At 43.4% G+C, this 20265-nt stretch overlaps 1 protein-coding gene across 1 annotated transcript in view; it reads right to left on the reverse strand.

Annotated features, from left to right (window-relative positions):
• TTC39A (tetratricopeptide repeat domain 39A) overlaps positions 1 to 20265 on the reverse strand; it is a 57338-nt gene that overhangs the window by 13756 nt on the left and 23317 nt on the right. Inside the window, exons 4-12 of the mRNA XM_018552466.1 lie at positions 19182 to 19258; positions 15660 to 15727; positions 13338 to 13402; positions 12880 to 12979; positions 6898 to 6963; positions 5644 to 5752; positions 4532 to 4599; positions 2647 to 2706; positions 1224 to 1385 (exon numbers count right to left, since the gene is read on the reverse strand). Of these exons, the coding sequence (XP_018407968.1) occupies positions 1224 to 1385; positions 2647 to 2706; positions 4532 to 4599; positions 5644 to 5752; positions 6898 to 6963; positions 12880 to 12979; positions 13338 to 13402; positions 15660 to 15727; positions 19182 to 19258 (775 nt within the window). The remainder of the gene's footprint in view (positions 1 to 1223; positions 1386 to 2646; positions 2707 to 4531; positions 4600 to 5643; positions 5753 to 6897; positions 6964 to 12879; positions 12980 to 13337; positions 13403 to 15659; positions 15728 to 19181; positions 19259 to 20265) is intronic.

A 20265-nucleotide genomic window follows, 5' to 3' on the forward strand; every position in this document is an offset into this window, starting at 1 on the left:
ATAGAACCTCAGGGATGAATATACATTACAAGATCCTCATTAATTAAGAGGGATATACAAAATACAAAAGTCATGATCCCATTATAAAAATCCATACTGTTAGCATGACAATAAGACAACGTTGTCTATGGCACAACAAACCCCAAAACCTACTGCAGCCTGAAATAAGCTGTTTATCCCAACCAGACCTATATAATCTCTACACCATGGGCAGTCAGGCCTCGAGATGAAATAAAATGAAGGTCTTATTATAGCACAGGTATAACGACAATATAAAGGAACGGGTGTAGTGCAGGAATAGAGGCAATATCAGAGTTCTATGAGCTCAGGTGTGCTCCAGTAACTGAAAAAAAGGATGACGATAGTTGAATTCTCCCCACAATATACAGCTCTGTGTCTTGTAACATGTAGACCTTTAATAGAAATGTAACAATCAAACAGGTGCTCAGTTTAACAAAGCACCGTGGACAACTGATGTGGCACTGTATACTTATATCATGGAGCCGGTCCTACAAACTTCACAATCCAGTAGAGGGGTAAGAGTTTTTTCTCAGCCAGCCTTGCACGTGATCTTATTTGCTAATGCATGTAATTTACAGTCTCTTCCATTCAGCACAGGATTCTTTATTTATTTTGCCTAACTACACTTTCTTTCCTGTGGGTGGCTCCTACTAATAGCGGTGTCCATGGACAGTACATGGCACTCCCAATTGGTCTTTTTTTGGCAGATCCGGCCAATTATCTAATGTCTATGAGGCACCAGCAGTGGCCAACAGCCAAAGTTCACCAGGGGAATAGTGAATGGACTCATTGGAACATTGTATCTAGTCGTTATTGTTTTCCTCATGATAATTTGCTGCTGAAGTCTATGGAGCATCTCACCCACCCCCACCCCATGGACACTTGCGTTAATAAGCAACCATTTGTATTGATTGCACTGGCCGACAGTGCAGTTGGATCGCGCCTGAACAGTCAGCCACCCTTTGGTGTCTATAGCTAGTTTACACCAGTGATATGAACAGAATGATAAATTGCTGAGGACAAACACAGAAAAGAATTGTCATAAAGCCACCCATTGGAGTAGTTGGAGCACTGTCAGGAGAGGGCCATGCTGCACAAATACACCATAAAAACAAGGTGGAGGGATGCTACGTGATCTTACCTGTGCTAAGGATTACTTAGAATATGTCAACAATGTCACCAGCTCAAACTCATTTAAATACCTTTGACCAGGAGCTTTCCTTACTCAGAAGGTCAGCGTAGAAGTAAGCCATCTTCCACTGCTGCTTGTAGGTAAAGCACCACATCAGCTGCCAGTAACACATATGATGGAACTGCTTCCAGGTCTGCTGGGCTTCACAGCACTCCTCGAACCTCTGGATGGCCTGCAGAGAACAGCAGCAAATGTACTATGTGAATACTACAGACATTTAGGGCTTCATTCATTAAAAAAACGATATGCTGGGTGGATGCCATTTGCACAGCACTAGCACCCAGAGATGGCACTGATGAGCAAAGGAATTTCCCATACTTATGAGCACCGTCTAGGGCTATAAATGAACCCATTGGAGTATAGTAAGGGGTTTAAAATGAGCACAAATCAGGTGAGCCAGAACACCTTTGTTTGAAGAAATGTATATAACTAGCATAGGCAGAAAATAGTGCAATTACTGCGCAATTCTTCACAACCATATAGGATCTGGTATCTCAAATCAATTTACTTACAAATTCTAAACTGTACTTTTTGTTATGCCCAGGTGGAGAGAAAACCCCTAAATGTAAATATTCTTTATTGTAACGGTCCATCAATGGGGATGTCTACAACTGGGCAAATAAACCATCTCAATGCTCTATATGAAATATTATAAAATGTATAAATTATCATCAAATATATGTATACACAACATTGTATGACAGACATTGCAATCATTTAAAAAGCCTGCCAGACATGCTGGAGATAATAATATAGCCTAATACTTATATAGGTGTGATTGGTATGGTTTCTGTTCACAAACTGATGCTTAATTAAGGGTGACACTAAACTCAGGAGTGAAATCTTAAAAATGCATTCAACTACCTTAAAGGAGAACTATGGGAGTAGCCAACCTCCAGAAGGAAGGACAATGTCAACACCAATTCAGAGATGATTTGAGGATCTACAGCTGAGTGATACATAAATAAGATACATTTCTGTTAATAGTTAGGGTACTTGAATGCATTTTTAAGGTTTAACTCCTGCGTTTAGTGTCACTTTATGCCATAATGAGAAAACATATCAAGGTGACCATCATTTCTAAAATATTACACAATAAAAGAAGATCTGAACCCAGACCATTTGTGTGCAATATTCTGTATAAGAGGCAAGTTTTTTTAGATCGGGATTAAAGCCAGGATGATGGTTGGCCGGTCTTCCTAGTGGTAGAATGAGTGTTTTGGACTGAATTTGAGTAGCTAAAAACTGGAAGTATTTTTCAAAAACAAAAAGCTGGTCAAAAATAAAAACATTGATAACTCTAAATGATTTCCGTTTGACATCTGAGGACAATGACAGATGCCACATGTTTGGGTATTGCTTTTTGCATTTTGCAATTAATATGTTAAGTATATTTATGTTTACTAATAGTCTTATGTAGTCTACTTTCTTACAGCTTCAATGTTCCCTTTAATTTCTTCTATTCTTCCGGCAAAGAAAAGGAATATGGAACCCTGGAAAGACATATAAATGTATAGTGTTAGCTGTGAACACACACAGGTTGGAAAAGCCAAAGTCACACATGTTTACTTTCTGTTACTGACTGGGGAAATGATATGAAGACATCCAGATACTAGAAATCCACCACACAGAACTTGATGGGGAAACGTAAATAGTTTTGAGTCAATTATATTTTACATTTTGTCTTATCCTTATTATTTTTATGTTTTTTTAAACGGATGTTTATATTATTATATCTTTTGTGCATTTTATATAAAGCTAAGCCAATGCAATAAATGGAAGGTAGGGATTTTTGGCAGAAGAGACATGCCAAGTCTTTTCTGCCAAGAAAAATTCTACCTCTCTCCAGTGATTTTTTTTTTTTGTATACACCGTATGTTGCATGCGCCATGCATTCTATAACCCTCAGCCCATACATGGCATTTTTAAGATGCTGTGAATGGGCTGGCTGCCGTGGGGGATGGAACTTCTGTGTGTATGCGTAGGAGTTACATCATCAGTGGCCTCGCAATGGCCAAAGAGGACTTCTGAGAACCTGGAAGAGGCAACAGTGGAGGTGGTGGCGGCAGGGGACTAAGCTGAGGACCGAAGATCAATCAGACAGTGCTGGAGAAGGGCGCACTTTTCAGGTATGCTGTGCATACTTCATACTTCCAAATTAGGGGAAAAAATGTAAATTTACAAAGCAGTTTACTTCTGCTTTAAGCACTTGATAAAAGATGCACCCATGACACTGGTATCACAGACAACTATGGGTTTTCTAGGGAAAAGAAACGCAGCAAAAGGTTTTTTTACACTGTCTCTGAAACTGGGATTCTGTATGGGGCCACACAGTGAAGGGTGTGTGTGGAGTCACTCAGTCATTCTGTCATTTATTCGATACATTTGTCAACTCTGTGCATACAGAGGGGTTTATAAAGCATGCAATTCACAGGTAGATATAAAATAGATGGATAGATAGATAGATAGATAGATAGATAGATAGATAGATAGATAGATCATAGGTATATATGTATATAGACAGCCCTCCTGTCAGATGAACTGAACCTCTAAGGCCTTGTTCACACAAAACGCGTTCCAGGTGCAGAGCAGAGCAGTTACAGACCGGATCAAAACTGCGTCCAATGTATTCCAATGGTATTTTGGGCTCTAGTTCACACCGCGTGTTCAGTTCCAGAGCATGTAAAACTGCAGCAAGCCCTGTTTTACCTGCTCTGGAACGCATGCAAATGCATCGAAAATGCATGCAAACGCACCGGAATGCACTGAAAGCCCATTTTAAACTAAAACATTTTTTTTTTTACAAAAACGGCCCTGAACACGGCAAAACGCTGCAAAAAAACGCGGCACAACCCACTGCACTGCATGTGCAGAAACCCATGCAGATCTGCTCTGCATTTGGTGTGAACAAGGCCTAAGAGCTTGTTCACACAATGTCCGGACCAGATCAGGTCCAGATCTGGAGCAGATCAGCAGACGCGGTGCTATGCATTTTTGACGCGTTCCAGTGGGGCTGTCAGTATGTTAGCTGCAGTGCATTTTTGACGCGTTTTGCGTTTCCGGACCGTACACAATGTGACATGCAGTATTTTTTCTGTCCGTACCTGAACGGACCGTGCACGTGAGAACTGTAGCCCATAAAAAACATAGGGATACATTGGGATGCATTTTTAGTGCAGGAGTGCACGGATCTGGTCAGGACTGAATACGGACGTCGCGTGAACAAGCCCTAAATCTGGGTTATTGATCCGGAAAGAAGACATCTAAATGGAAAAAAGACATCCAACAAATACCACACATAGGATGAACTTTCCTTACCTTGGGATAACGTTTGAGATATGGCTGTAGCAGGCTCTCTGCTTCCTCAATGTTTCCTTTACCGGTACCTGGATGCAGGTAAGAGAAATACATTGTAAGTATAAGTAGAGGACATACAAGCATAGGTAGGAACCAGGCCTTAACTAACTACCTGGCAAAACTAGCATTTGCCATAAGGGCTGGTATGCCTGAGAGCCTGTGAGGTGGTGTGAGCTCCTGCTGTTATACCGGCATTGACCACCTTCCTGATCTACTGTTGCAGCTCTGTGAGATCCCTGACCTTCAGGTTCTGGAAGACATATGCATGTTCCCCTGCTTCCCACAATGCAGTTCTCTGTGCCACAAAGGCCCTATCCATGAGCACTGTAACCTGAGGGATGTAACTTTCAGAAAGTTGATATTTGCATAGAATTTCTGGGGGCTATAGTGGTGCATGATGGAGTTGGACATGACTGCTGGATGCACCATTTGGCTGCTGCACACTCTTAAAGTAAACCTGTACATTGCCCAAACAGGGCAAAGTAACAGGTTCAGTTTGAAGCCAACCCCCACAACATGTTATATTTGCCATCTTTTGCTCCCCCACTGCTCGTTTTTCCCCTGGAGAAAAATAATTGTGTAAGCTCCAACTCAATCCCAGTTGTAGCTTACACAGGGCTGCGGACCCTCTACCACCCATATGTGACAGTACTGGGCCAATCACAAAACATCAGGACTGTCACATGACAGTCATATCATCCCATAACCAGAAGTACTGGGAATTCCTCTTCACTCCTGGGGGAGTGGTGGGGGTGGAAGGGCGAGAACATGCAGGAGGGAACTCGGCATAAAAGTTACTTTGGGCTACATTGGCAAAGCATAGTTTCAATGTATTGCTAATTAACCAGTTATAGGTATATATAACTGAGTCTCTTTAGATAGTTTATGTCTAAACTGGTCTGATTTCAAGTCTGCTTACTTCTGATGAGAGCCTGGGTGAGTGTAGGATGGACATTAGATTGTAAGCTCCTATTGGGAATTGACTGATGTGAATAGTGTACATGTGAATGGCCACTATGTAACATGCTGGCCCTAAACAATCAGAGGAAATACACTTGTTGAAGTGCACTCACCTAACACAAAGCTCAGGAAGGTGTGATAGCAAAGAAGCAGAAGAGTGCAGAGCAAGGCCCGAAAACTGTGATCTGCTGCCCCCTCCTGAAGCTGCGTCAGCCCGTAATCCTGGGGGAATTCAAATATAATTAGACATTAATAACAGCGTGTCGCAACCATTGCCTGGGAACATGAAATGGTTTATTTAATGAAGTATTCAATCAAGCCTGAAAGTTAAGCAGTGCATACAGGGAACTAAAAGTCATTTAAAATTAAATTTTAAAAGCCTTCAGATAAATAGATATGGCACCTCTAATTATTACATGAATGAGCCGGGAACAGGAATACACATGAGTACCAAAAAATATATATTTAGGATCGCAAAAAGCACATACTGTAAATATTTCAACAAATATACTTCTCTGACAAATTTCCTGTCAGCTGAACATCAGACTTAGGGGTTCATTTATAAAAGTTCAGTTGATGTGGCACTAGTGCCCCTAGATGGCCCTAGGAAATTCCTATATTCATCAGCGCCATCTAGGAGCACTAGTGTCGCGTGAATGGAACTTTTATAAATGAACCACTTAAAGTGTTATTAAACCCAAATAATAAAAATGACCCAGGCACATCCTGCAGTGTATAAGGACAGAGGGGATCACCTGGCAAGGAATTTTTGCAGTCAGGTCATGCTCGGCTGTAAGGTATAACATGTAAAAGGAGCATTTTTTTTTTAAAGCTGAACAGTGATTTATATTTATTGGGGATATAATTGTTGGGGATAATACATTGATTTATATAGAGGGGAATTTTTTTAGCAGCGAGGGTTTATTATAACTTTATTGCTGCATGTAAGTCTGCCTGCTAAACTTTCCGGAGTTTCAGTTGAGACATTTCCTTCCACTGCCTCTGCCCTGGGGGCAATTCAATTTATTTTTAGATTTTTATTTATCATATTTACTTTTTTATAATTTTTATACTATATATACTATATATACTATTTGTATATTACTGATCTTGGCGACATCGCCGAGTTCACATGTAAACGAAAAATCGTCTGCCTCACTCGACATTTAGTCCTGCTTGTACAAAGCAGGACTGAATGTAGAGAGGGCAACTTCCCCACAAGGACACCGCTGCCGCCCCTCTGCTCCCTGCTGCCCCGAGGCCAGGCCTCGGTGGCCTTGTGAGGAATGCGGGCTTGCTCCCTGACAGCAGTCAGCGAGCTCCGAAATACAATGAGGATGAAGGAGACAATACAGGAAATATCTTACCTTGTTACCAGAAAAACCAACAAATTCCAAAAGTCGCAATATCCTGGTGGGCAGCATTGATAAGGTCTAGGAGGAAATCAGAGAAACACTGATATATTTTGGGTAGAGTACGAAAGTCGCCTTCACAAATACGATAAGAAATTTAGAGTATAACTAAAGCCAAAATTTTTTATTTTTTTTATCTATAAGGGAGGGTTAACCCGGTGGAAGTTGTCATCTGTGTCTCATGAGGGAGATTTATCTTTACTTCCTGTCCTTTGGACTCAACAGTAAGTGAGAGGACATCTTTCCAATGTTGGTGAAATCCCCTCTAAGACAGTTGTCTCCGGAAGAAGGCTCACCATTTGGAGAATTCCCCTTTAATCTTGTTCTGGTGGCAACTCAAAATTTTCAATTTTACCCAGTGACATTGGTGATCAGGACAATTGGAGAGACTGAATCTCCCTAATAAGGATGCAAATAAATAATAATAATAATAGTGACCAGTCAGGTTAGACTTTTCATTCCCAAGGCAAGTCATCTCCCAGTTTTAGTAAGCATAGACTTTAGAAGGAAGGCATATGTACAAATAAATGGAAACTCCTGTAGGATTCAGGTTTTCATGTAATCGTTGCCCCTAACTGATTGCCTTCTTAAACTCAGAATGTTTTGATGTTGGCGGTATGTGAATAGTGTTAGCCAAGCCCTTAATTATCCTGCAGAGTAGCACAAATATGTGTTTTGTGATGTCACTTTGTTAAATTCCAAAGATCATCTCTATAACATAGGGAGTGACTTTTATAGCTTTAGGCCATCATAAGTTGTCAGACAGGAAAAGAACTCAAGTTGACTTAATACAGAGCCAAGTATGTCATGGTCACAGGCTGCAAACTACAATAACAATTGAATCCTGATGCGTAATTAATGTCTTGTTTCATCACAGCTTAATTTGGTTGATAGCATATACATAACAACATATTATAAGTTGGGGTTCATGACTGGTCCATCAGATGACAATATGTATCTTAAATTAAATGGGGGCACGTGGCTTAAGCGTTCTATAGCCACAACATGTTTTTGTTTTTGGATAAAGCTGTTTTTTGGGGGTTTTCTGTGTCCTCACTGGGGAAATGCATCTCTTTATTTATCGTCAAGATAAAAACAAAGGAAACCTAACATTTACCAACTGTCATTGAGACAGAAGGAAAGGAGCAATCCTCCAGTGAGGGTGCCTGTACCAGTGACAACTGACCAAGAGAGGGTCCGCCCTCACTTTTGAGAGATCTCCTCCCACTTCCTGATGTTTGTTCCCACACAGGAAGCAAATTGAAATCTTGAAGGACACCAACAGCAAAAAAGTAACAAACGTTTTACCATCACTACTCTATCCAACATTCAAAAAATGGCTATAGTGGCTATAGATACACATTAAAGTGGACTTAACATCAGTTAGATTTTTTTCATGGTAAATTGATGTCTGACAGGTAATGTGTACATGTAATCCTTGCAGGTATTTATCACCTCTTACAAAGATTACAGTACTGCCCAAAACATTGCCGCCTTCTGCTTTTCTCTACAGAAGGATGGCACCATCAAGCTTGATCCAAGGTCACCATGTACTCCCTGGACTAAGATATCAGCTCAGAGATCTCACAGTCATGTAAAATGTGGTAAAAAAACAACAGGATCATACATGGAGAAGGCTAAGCACATACCAAACAAAAACAACAGGATCATACATGGAGAAGGCTAAGCATATACCAAATAAAAACAACAGGATCATACATGGAGAAGGCTAAGCACGTACCAAACAAAAACAACATGCTCATACATGGAGAAGGCTAAGCACATACCAAACAAAAACAACAGGATCATACATGGAGAAGACTAAGCATGTACCAAACAAAAATAACACGCTCATACATGAAGAAGACTGACCATATACCAAACAAAACAACATACTCATACAAGGAGAAGACAAAGCATATACCAAATAAAAACAACATGCTCATACATGGAGAAGGCTAATCATGTGCCAAACAAAAACAACATGATCATACATCCAGAAGACTACGCATGTACCAAACAAAAACAACATGCTCATACATGGAGAAGACTATGCACATACCAATCAAAAGCAAGATACTAATACATGGATATGTAACGTACCTCGGCTCCGTGCCACGTCCCGTGTGCGTTCCAGCGTGGAACGCACCAGACAGGGAAGCCGCCGAGGGTTCCCTCCCCCATTAGGGGAGGTACTATGCGCTCCACGCTGGAACGCGGAAGTGCGCCGCGGCCGCATGACGTCACGGCCGTGGCCTATTTAAACTGCCTGTGAACGCTGTAGGGTGTTCACTATTGGGTTCGCAAGCCCAATAAGACTAAGCACATACCAAAAACAACATGCTCATACATGGAGAAGGCTAAGCATGTGCCAAACAGAAACAACAAACAGAAACAACAACAACAACAAAAAACAAACCTAGACCTTAAACTCACAGAAATAAATATTTACTAAGCACCTATTTAATGTGACATTTTGTTTTTAAATGACGTCTCATGCCTGTCATGAGATAAGCCATTACTGGCCCCTCACTTTGCAAATGCAACGTGTCTGGATATAATGTTAATCCTCTGGCTTCAGTGATGTAAGAAAGATCTGTACTATTGGTACATGAAAGCGTCTATTTCCCTGCTAATATGCCAGCTGTCTGTGTGTCATACTGATCCAATGGTTCCAGTACTTTCTGAGTGACTACCCGATTACAGATACGCAGGCCAAGAGTTCTGACTTTTATTATAGTATATATAAAAGTCAGAACTTAGTATACGTAGAAGGAGATCAGGAGTGGCAGCTTCTGTATATCCCTCATACAAGGGTTACTTTAGTTCCAGAATAAACCAACCATGTGATCTGTGTAAACACTGTATGGATGTAACGCTGTCATTTTACACGCTGATCTAACTGTCATCAAACTCAACCTTGTGTGTAGTTGGGATTGAAAGCCAAACTATTTTCTCATTAAGGCCATGCGTGCAAATCTGAGGTATGAGTTCTATTTCTTGCCTGCCAGAGGATGGTGTCAAAGATGAGTTATTGGACACCTTCATCAAAATGAGCTACAGCATATACATTAAACAGGGTGTTAACGAGCAATAGAGCGCCAAAGCGACAAATTACTTTATAATTAGAAGAGTTAGCAATTCCATAACAAAATCACAAATTTCTTAGCAAGAAATTACTAAAAGAAAGGGGTGATCACTATGGGGGGAAAAATCACTTGTGTGACTTTAAGTAGCAGTCTGTGTCCACTGGAGAGATTTCCCTTCACTTCCTATTGTGAGAGAAAGAGATGCGATATATATCTCCTGTGGTGACAAAAACTGCAACAAAATAGTTCAGATAATCACATCCATAAGGGGACAGCGATGCTTAATATAATTTCTGGAGCTACATTCTGCCACCTTGCCATCAACTGATCTGATCATTGCTATGCTGCATGTACAAATGTGCAAATAGGATTATCACTTCTTTCCTTTCACTAAGAATTTTATATAGGGTCAAAGGCAAATTTAGCTCCTGTAGATTGCTATTAAACATATAAATATGCCCTGCGGGGGGCAGCCAGGAATTAAATCAGCTTCCTTAATGAGCAGTACCAACACCAATCTATACCATACATCTTCTGGAGAACTGACAAAACGTTGTTTCTGGAAGGAAGGAAGGACAACTGAAGTAAAGTTCAGGACAGGTCCTAACTATATTCTTGACTAGAAAAATCTGAGATCAGAGTTTCCCCTACTGATCATCTAATCCAAAAAGTAGAGAGTGGTTACCCCAACCAATTGTTCTTTCAGAGCTTCTGTAGCATCTGCAGGTACCAAAATATTGGCCACACAATACATTTTTTTATCTTCCTTAAAGTGACATTAAACCCTCAGATTTTTTAACATAAAACAATACTGTAATGTGTGCCTTACTGTAATCCATGGTAGTTTCCCTTCTCCTTGCTGCTCTTCCTTTTAAATCCGTATGTCTTCTCATACTGGGCAGAACTTCTGTTTTGCAGCAGACAGCCTTGTCTCTGAAGTGGATACACGGTGTCTGTGTATAGGTTTGCAACCTGAGCCAGCAATACAGGAAGAGGCATTCAGCTGCAAAGGGAAGTTCTCCCCCAGCAGGAGAAGACATGAGGATTTAAAAGGAAGAGCAGCAAAGAGAAGAGAAGGGAAACAACCATGGATTACAGTAAGGCGCACATTACAGTATTGGTTTATGTTAAAAAATCTGAGGGTTTAATGTCACTTTAATGCTGCATCAACCTTTAGTATAACTTAGGAGAAATTTCTTGGAGAAGCTGGAAAATTAGATGGACCAGGAATACCAACCTATATGCTCCCGGCACTTGTGTAGGCTACCAGAAGCAAGGGTGAACTTAGTCCAAATGTGACTTAGCAGTAGACCATTAGGTCTAGATAAGTCACCAGTGAAGGGACCAAGTGTCAGTTGCCCCAAGCTCTCCAACACATGCTGCTTTATAAAAGTCTGCCAGATGTCATCCCACCTGGGACATTATACGTCTGTAAACCCTGCACATATAGGAGTGATCTCTGACAGCGCCCGCCTAAGTTATTTTCCACTGAGCCATGCCATCCTGCCATTATCTCTTATCCCATCCCCTTTGCAGCAGAGACAGTAGGCCACTGGTGAGGGTGAGGAGGAGCATTAAAACATCTTCATGTATAACCTTGGACTATCTCTTAATGGTGGATACTGAAGAGGTGAAACAGAGACTGAATATTATTCGTTTTCCTGGCAGTTGGTAAACATTTTGTGTGAATTTTAAAGAGAACAAAAGCTGTCTTTTTTAGTTTTTGGTGATTGGTGGGAAGTTAACGCAGCTGACAATTTCCTTTTTGAAACTCTATTGGTGAGATATTTGGGCTTCAGTTCCTGGATCTGCATATCTGCTGTGGCAATTATGTGTGATGCCCACTCTCCCTGTAGCACATTCAGTAGATGCCGAAGCACACAAAGTTAGGTGACAGCATCTAAAACTAGAGGAAGACAGCGACAGGGCAGGAATTATTATTATTATTATTTAGGATTTATATAAGTTTGTGCAGCGCTTTACAAAATGGAGGGAGACAGTACAGTTACAATACAATTTTAATACAGGAGGGTTAGGGGGGCCCTGCTCATGACAGCTTACAATTTAGTAGGGGGAGCAAGTGATACAAATTGTGTGGTATGAGCTGATGGAAGAAGTAAAGAACAGTTATTATGTTGGGGTGGGATAGGTTTTCCTGAAGAAATAAGCTTTGAAGGATCACCTAAAGGTGGACAGAGTAGGAGATAATAGGACAGATTGGGATAGGGAGTTCCAGAGGATGAGAGAGGCTCTGGAATTATATTAAGGAGATCCCACTGTTGAAGTATGAAAGCCATTTAAGAAAGCAGAGACTTCTCATATGCCCACCAAGCTTTACCTATGGACTGATCCTTTAAGCAAATCAAGCTGCAAGGGCACAAAAAAATGAATCATGCACCATAGACCCTGTTTGTTACCTTTATCCACAGCCTGCTAACGAACCTGGCCCTCAGCGTAAGCCCATGCACTGTTATAAGAGTCACTCATCTCCACCTTCCAACCCTTAGCACGAAGCTACAAAAAGTCACTCCTGGACCACCAACACCAAAATGTAGTGTCTTGTGAAACCTTCAGGGATGAAGGCATTTCACATTCTGCCTGCTTGAGCCTCCCACCCACCAACACGCAGGAAAAATGTAGTTACAGTGTATTGAATTCATGCACAGGTCAACTAGAAAACCATTTTAGGATATCAGCATAAGAAATCAGTTCTAAGGACACTCCTATGGACAAGCCATTCTTGTCTATTCATTATGTTCTAGACCTGAAGGCAATGGGCAGTGACATCTGACCCAATCAATGACTCATACATTACTCATACATGCGTGGTGTATATATAACTTCATACCAGATTGAAAGCTCCAACGCCCAGCTTCACTCCACCTTCAAAGTGACAGTGGCTGTCTCCTTTCAGGTAGTTAGCACACTTCTGTAGATTATCCAGCTCCCTGAAAAACAAGCATAGTTAAATTCGAGTTGCATGTTTAAAATCCGAGCACCTTTATCAAAGAAAATCAAGCAAGCTTACAAACATCAGCGTTCACAATTTCTGTTTCATGTGCTGTCCTTTTAGAATATATATATATATATCTCTATATATATATCTCTATATGAACCAGGACCCCTCTGTCGTCAGATATATATTTCCAAAAAATATTTCCAGGAAATGAGGGGGATATCCCCAATAAAGACAAGGACAGCAATGTGTCAGGCAGAGGGTCTAGGAGCAAATGAAAAGCTTTGTCTGGAGTTCCACTTATATAATATCATCGCTGTGTGTTCATGATTTAGAGGTTTGATACTCACTTGTACGTCTGGTAGCTGTTCCTGACCTTGATTCCACCCTTGATAAAACTGACCATGTTCTCATCCTGTAGTCATTGAGAAAAATAATTAATCTGCAACATTAATTGCAATTTCTTAATTTGATGCTATAAATATTCTGGGGAATTTCCTCATCTGTAATTCAGTCACTGAACTTCTTAAATACTCAAAGCTTACAGCCGCCTCTGCTGATCTCCTTCTCAAAATGTGGATTGCCTGTCTGTCATGTTGATCCTACGGCTTCAGTACTTTGTAAATCACTGACGTGGGACAAGTATGCAGCGAGTGAAGGTAAACGCAGGATTCCTGATCTATAAATGTAATCATAATCACCGACTAGGAAACAGACACTGAGACCCCTAGTTTAGTTTGGCAGTCAGGCAACTAGCATTTTTCAGAGGGTGAGCAGTAGCAGCCCACATATTTCTCATAAATTCGTATTGGGTGTATTCAATAAAACAGTATGGCTGAAAGACACATTGCATGGACCTAAACCAATCAGATGATTTCTTATAGGTTACTGTACAACGTGCACTGACAGTGAAAAGAGCAGCAATGCACTTACTCCTATAATAACCAATCACAGGTAAGCTTTAAAAACACAGGTACAGGATGATATATGATTGGCTGCAATATTTATTCGGGCAAAGGCTGATTCCTGATTGGCTGCAAAATGTATTCAGTTAAATGCGGATATCTGATTGGCTGCTGTATTCAACCAGGCAAAGGCTGATATCTGACTGGCTACAGTAATAAACCAGGCAAAGGCTGATTCTTGATTGGCTGCAATATTTAACCAGTCAAAGGCTGATTTCTGATTGGCTGCAGTATTAAACCAGGCAAAGGTTGATTCTTGATTGGCTGATTCTTGATTGGCTGCAATATTTAACCAGGCAAAGGCTGATTTCTGATTGGCTGCATTATTCAACCAGGCAAAGGCTGATTTCTCATTGGGTGCAATATTCAACCAGGCAAAGGCTGATATCTGACTGGGTGCCATGCTGGCACATTGCTTTGGATTACAACTGCCCCACTGCTCACTGTGTTATATGAATGTACCCCTGGGGCCCATGGAGGCCTGGTGGCTTGTACAGCAAGGTTCCAGTTCCATATTAAAGGCAAAATGCAGAAGAAGGAGCAAAAAAGGATCATTATGATACTGCCAGATCGTCATGTGACTGCTTCCTCTTCTGAGGAATTTATGGTAATCTATTACATACTTGTTAAATGACCCAGTGACCATGTCATTCTGTATACAAGTGATATTTACAGTGCAGCGTTTGATCGATTAAAGCTGAACTCCGGGATATGCAAATATTGTCTGAATACAAGAGTCATGTGTCTTCTTATTTGAATCTTGGTGAGATCTGTGTATTTCTTCCACATCTGTGCAGTAATCCAGTGTGCTTTCTATAACAAAGACCAGTCGCTGCTGCTCTCTCTCCTTGTGCAGGGTGACTGGTCTTGTCTCCACCCCCTCCTGTAGTTCTCTGTAGTGGGTGCGGCCTACTGGGTCCCTCCCACAGCTCTGCTCTCTGCGCAGGCTCTGTACAGCAGTGATGATGTCACCGCTACCTTTACAAAGGTAAGGTCTGAGGTTTCAGAGGCATTTGGTGCACAAAAAGTGCATTTATATCCTTTGTGACTATTGAGAAATAGATTTAAATGAAGGTTTTTGGGCGCGGAGTTCAGCTTTAAGCAAGTTCAACATTAACAATCCCATTCACTCCTGCTAGGGCAGCCACCACATCTCAGGACTGGTAAGCTGCAATATGTTATGTTTGGGTTTTTTTTTGCTTAATTTGTACTTTAAGCCCCCATTGACACAGGTAATGGCCGGCCCGTACAGATTGTTGCGGCGTGCACGGCTGTATCGGGCAGCTCCCGGGAAGGACAGGTGCTGCGCGTGATTTGTATGCAGCAGTCTGTCCTTCTCTATGGGAGTACTCGACCGTACGCTGCCTTATGCTCACCCGACCTGCAGGTCCGTGCAGGTGCGGATGTCCCTGCTCGGACGCAGACAGGATTCATCATGTCAGCGTGCGAGACACCCATACGGACACCCACACGGACGTGTAGGTCGGGTGAGCGTAGGGCGGCGTACAGCCACGTACTCCCATAGAGAAGGACAAGCTAAATGTGCACATTGCTCGTTGCCTGGCATTGAATTTTATTAAATGAGCTGATTCCAGTCCACCGCCTTCTGTGTCTTGTTCTATTCAGTCATTTAATTACAACAAACTCCCCGGCACCAAAAAACATAGAAGGATGTAACAACCGATGTGTAACACTGACATGTCAGACCTGCAGGAAGGTGAGGGCAGCTCGCAGCAGCAGACACTCGGCGTAGCACACCTCTGCGTGGATCTCCTCTTCAACACAAACAGAATAATTACAACATGAATGACAAGATTTCAATGATATGACAAGATCTCAGAACATGTGCCAGACACACTTAGTGCATATCTCCCCTAGAGGGCGCTGACCGGTATAGGGATTTCCTATACTCACCGGCGCCATCTAGGGGTGTGACGGCTATACGCCACGCAGGACTTTTATACAAGAACCCCTTAGGGCTTGTTCACACCAATTGCGGTGCTGCTGGAACGCAACGCAATCGCTCACAAAACTTCCCCCTGCGTTTTGGGGCTGGATTGGGCATGGCGGTGCATTGAAGTCAATGGCACCACAGCCACAATCCCCCCCGCCCGCAGTGCGATCGGACACATGGCAAAACATTGCCTGCATTCGGTTCCAATGCAAACGCCAAAAATAGAGCGAGCAACATTTTTTGCGTTTGCAGTGGAATGGAACGCAGGCAATGTTTTGCCACGCGTCCGATCGCACTGCAGGCGGGGGGGGCGTGGCTGCGGTGCAATTGACTTTAATACACCGCCCCACCCCAGAACGCAGGGGGAAGTTTTGTGAGCGATGGCGGTGCGTTCCAGCAGATCCCACTCTGGAACGCACCGCGATTGGTGTGAACAAGCCCTTATAGTGAACCTTTCATTAACTTTAAATCCGCAACATTAAAATTCCTGACAACATAAAGCAAAAGTATTTGTCCAAAAAAGCTTTACCTGTTATTAATAAAGTTGTACTGCGCCCTCCTATTCCCTACAGCCAAGGAGGGCGCCATCTTAGTCTCTATTTGGATTGCAGTTGCCATGGTGCTGCACATGTGATCAGCTATGACACCAGTCATTTGAGGGTTTGTAAGTTGGGTTGAGAGCTCAAATAGTCACACTGGCAACCTTGATGGTTTGGAATGTCTTAAAAGTAACTATTTTGGTAGACAGGTAGATTGGTGGGTCTAGGTCCACTTTAAAATGTAGCTTTTAAATCAAAATTTTGCCTAGGCTGAGATGATGTCATCAGTCTGCTGCAGGCAGGAGGAAGCATTTTCTAAGTCTCCCCTTCCCAAGCGATCAGACTGCAATTTTTCAGCGAGTCACAAGGTGAGAAGCTACAGTATGGGGTTGATCGGTGTCAGGCATTTGTGAACCCAGCTGAGGACTGCATAAACACCAGGACTGTGTTATTCCTGAGCTGGTATCTCAGTAAAGGAAGTCAAACGATGACCGTGGATGATGTCTGAACAAAGATGGCGCCTTCCTACTGATGAGAAAAGTAGATGAAGGCATTGTCAGGGCAATTACTGTGATCAGGAACAAATGTATCTCATGTTACTCTAGGTCCCCTTTATCATGTCACAGACTGGAGCAACCGCCTAATACTGCAAGTACTCTGTAGTATCTGCAAATCAGACCTGACCCCATCCCCTTCCATGTCAGTCTGTTGGTGTATTTATTCCACACCACACACCGGCAATTTGAGTGATTTTTGTTTACAAAGAGAGATTACAACCCCTGTCAGGTTTTTTATTGCTGACTGTGTCCCTATTAGGGAGATTCGCCCTGGTGACCGTTATCACTGAAAGTGAAAGGAAATCCCAAATGTTGGGTTGTCACCAGAACAAGAATAATGGGGACACTAGTCCTGGTGACCCCGCTGACCACCTGGGATTTCACTCACCTTGGAGACACTTCCTGTTGTGGCTATTGGACAGGAAGTGAAGGGAAATCCCCCCATTGGGACACAGATGGTAAAATAAAAAGGCTGACAGGGGTTATAACCCTCCCTTACTCTATCCAAAACGTAAAAAAAGATTTGGGCTTCATTTCCACTTGAAGGAATTGGCTAATACTCCTCCCTCAGGTTACATGTTCTCATTGAGTGGCACTGAGCAAGAAATACCGGGGGAAGAAATGTGCAGCAGATGCCCAGAGTAACCAATCAGGTTTAGGTTTTCTTCCATGAAAAAAAAACATTCTGATTGGTTGTTTCCGGGAAACTGCTCATTCTATGATTGGCAACTCAGCATAAAAGTAATAACAATCTTATATTTCCACCCCATTCAAGGCCGGTGCACACCTAGGCGATTTATCGCGCAAAACACAGATTCGCATTGAAGTCAATGGAGGCTGTTCACACCTCTGCGGTTTGTCGCGCGGACGAAATCGCCTGTCGTGCGAAAAGGAGCAGGCTAGGTTCACACCTGGGCGACACCTCACCGCGCGGGAATCGTGCACGATTCAGGAGGTGCCGAGGTGTGAACTGATCGCGTTGTGAGTGTCATTATTTTCTAATGGCACCCCAGTCACTGTTTCCCAAAACAGCCGCGCGTCGTGTATCGGAAAAAAAAAAAGGTACTTGTACCTTTTTTCTGCGATTGTCGTGTGGATGTCACCCCCATTGAAATCAATAAGGGCCCGCGCTGCAATCACTGCCTGCATTGTACAGGACCGCACGACACCCGGGACGCGCGTCCTCGGTGTCGTGCGGTGCAGTGCAAGTGTGAACATAGCCGCAGGAGCTATTTTCGGGCTACCGCGTAAAAAAAAGCTCAGCATCTGAATTGCCTAGGTGTGAACCTAGCCTCACTCCTGGTGTCATGCTGTTACAGTCTGATCACATGTGAATATTCTATGTTTGTCGGGCGCAGTGTGTCTGTCGGGCGCAGTGTGTTTGTCGGGCGCAGTGTGTTTGTCGGGCGCAGTGTGTTTGTCGGGCGCAGTGTGTTTGTCGGGCGCAGTGTGTCTGTAGGGCGCAGTGTGTTTGTCGGGCGCAGTGTATCTGTCGGGCGCAGTGTGTTTGTCGGGCGCAGTGTGTTTGTCGGGCGCAGTGTATCTGTCGGGCGCAGTGTGTCTGTAGGGCGCAGTGTGTTTGTCGGGCGCAGTGTGTTTGTCGGGCGCAGTGTGTTTGTCGGGCGCAGTGTGTTTGTCGGGCGCAGTGTATCTGTCGGGCGCAGTGTGTCTGTAGGGCGCAGTGTGTTTGTCGGGCGCAGTGTGTCTGTCGGGCGCAGTGTGTTTGTCGGGCGCAGTGTATCTGTCGGGCGCAGTGTGTTTGTCGGGCGCAGTGTGTTTGTCGGGCGCAGTGTGTTTGTCGGGCGCAGTGTGTCTGTCGGGCGCAGTGTGTTTGTCGGGCGCAGTGTGTTTGTCGGGCGCAGTGTATCTGTCGGGCGCAGTGTGTCTGTCGGGCGCAGTGTGTCTGCCGGGCGCAGTGTGTCTGCCGGGCGCAGTGTGTCTGCCGGGCGCAGTGTGTCTGCCGGGCGCAGTGTGTCTGCCGGGCGCAGTGTGTCTGTCGGGCGCAGTGTATCTGTCAGGCACAGTGTGTTTGTCGGGCGCAGTGCGTTTGTTTCTACAGAGAGCGATCTGCAGTATAAAAAAGATAAACACAAGGAAAGGAGAAGTACACATTTTTGGCACAGACCTCTCCATAAGACTTTCTTCCCACATAATGAAACATCCAAAAAATTATAAATACCTTCAGTGAATTGCTCGAGACTTTGGCCGTGGACTAAATTGTTGAAGGAGTCCGCCACTGTGGATTTCTTCCGAAACCTGCGGGGGAGAGGGGGGGGGGGAATGGAACACACGTGTGTCATGCTGACATGTGAAGTGTACACACCGGAGATATTCCCACACAAAATACACAAGACACCCGGCGAGGAAAGACAAACAGGATTCTAACCAGGACAGGGGGATGCTGCACAAACGAGCCATTGTTAGCGCTCCAATAGCACAGACCAGCGGGTGGGCAAAGGTTTAGTGATGACAATAATCATTTCACTTAGACAGCGCTGAGGGGAATATAGAAGATGTTGTTGCTGTCCTGGCTCTGAAAATGTAAGCTGCCTGGCTGTTTCTGGCTTTAAAGCAGAACTCCAGCTATTGAAGGAAAAATCATTTGCTCAGCGCTTACTTATTGTGCTGCCCCCTGCAGGAAGTCCTCTTCTCTAGATCAGTGGTTGCCAACCAGTGGTCCGCGAGAAAATTTTGGTGGTCCCCAGGCCCCTCTGATGCCGTGCAGGCTGGGCCGTCATTGAAGCGGCACGGATGCTCCAGGGCTGCCTCTCACTGACTCAAGCAGCGGCTGTCACAAGGAATGCGCAGCTCTCAGTACAGTGCGGGCTCTGCAGGAGGCGGGGCATCTCGTCAGTACCCGGACTGAGCAGGCTGCGGGACATAGAAAAAGCGGGGAGAAGCCAGGTAATAGTGGCTCAGTGTGGGGGAAGGGGAGGCACAGGGATGGTTGGGGTCAGTGCTGAAGCTAGGGGGGAGCATGTGCCCCGGGTGCCGCCTGCAGGGCCAGTGGCAGATTTCAATGGGGGAAACAATTAATGTTATTACTGGGCCGGGACGGGCGGCACCTCTTCCCCCCTCCACCAGCACAGGAACAAAAAGAAAGCATTTTTGCTATAAATAAACTTTAATTTAAAGTGATTATAATATAACAAAAATATAAGAAATTATTTTATAAACAAATTTGATACATGCGCCCTAATGGGATTGTAGTCAAATGTGATAATGACTTTATCATAGTGGAAATACATATTATATAAATAAAT

The sequence above is a fragment of the Nanorana parkeri genome, unplaced genomic scaffold, assembly GCF_000935625.1.
Source record: "Nanorana parkeri isolate BGI_ZX_2015 unplaced genomic scaffold, ASM93562v1 scaffold89, whole genome shotgun sequence".
Taxonomy (NCBI): domain Eukaryota; kingdom Metazoa; phylum Chordata; class Amphibia; order Anura; family Dicroglossidae; genus Nanorana; species Nanorana parkeri.